At 26.5% G+C, this 487-nt stretch overlaps 1 protein-coding gene across 1 annotated transcript in view; it reads left to right on the top strand.

The window, feature by feature from the left end:
• The window catches only part of LOC107184274 (olfactory receptor 226-like), a gene marked incomplete at its 5' end in the record, with an annotated part of 51,856 nt that overhangs the window by 21,937 nt on the left and 29,432 nt on the right, over positions 1-487 (top strand). The window contains one exon of the mRNA XM_015568680.1: positions 153-159. Coding sequence (XP_015424166.1) covers positions 153-159 — 7 coding nt within the window. The remainder of the gene's footprint in view (positions 1-152; positions 160-487) is intronic.

The following is a 487-nucleotide window of genomic DNA, read 5'->3' as shown; positions in this document are numbered from 1 at the left end:
ATAAAACATATCTTTCTAATATATAGTGAACCACATAAACAACTTTCACAAAGACATGATCACCCCAAAAGAAAAATAGAAGACACAAAGATTTATTCCATCAAAAGGTACCAATGGCTAGTAAGCATAAGAAAATTACTCTATTTTGCTAGTAATAAAATAAAATATTATCAACAATGAAATTCAATTTCTTTATCAAATTTGAAATATTGAATAATATTCAGTGCTAGTAAAGGATGGTGTACTAAGCAATATCTTATTTGCTTAAGGCTGTGTAAATTAATATAATTTTTTTTCTCTGAAAATCAATTTGGTAAAATTGTGTGAGGATCCTTTAATGTTCACACATTTTGATACAAGAACTCCTTCTGGTGGAAGAGATGGAGGCAATGATTTTACATATAACTTTGTTCAGTGCTGTTATAGTAATAACTTGAAAATAATAATTAATAGATTAATTAATGATTCAATGATAGATAATGCAAAG

This window comes from Myotis davidii, unplaced genomic scaffold (genome assembly GCF_000327345.1).
Source record: "Myotis davidii unplaced genomic scaffold, ASM32734v1 scaffold2825, whole genome shotgun sequence".
Lineage (NCBI taxonomy): Eukaryota > Metazoa > Chordata > Mammalia > Chiroptera > Vespertilionidae > Myotis > Myotis davidii.
Note: the sequence above shows the minus strand (reverse complement) of the source record. Positions and strands in the feature narration are given on the sequence as shown.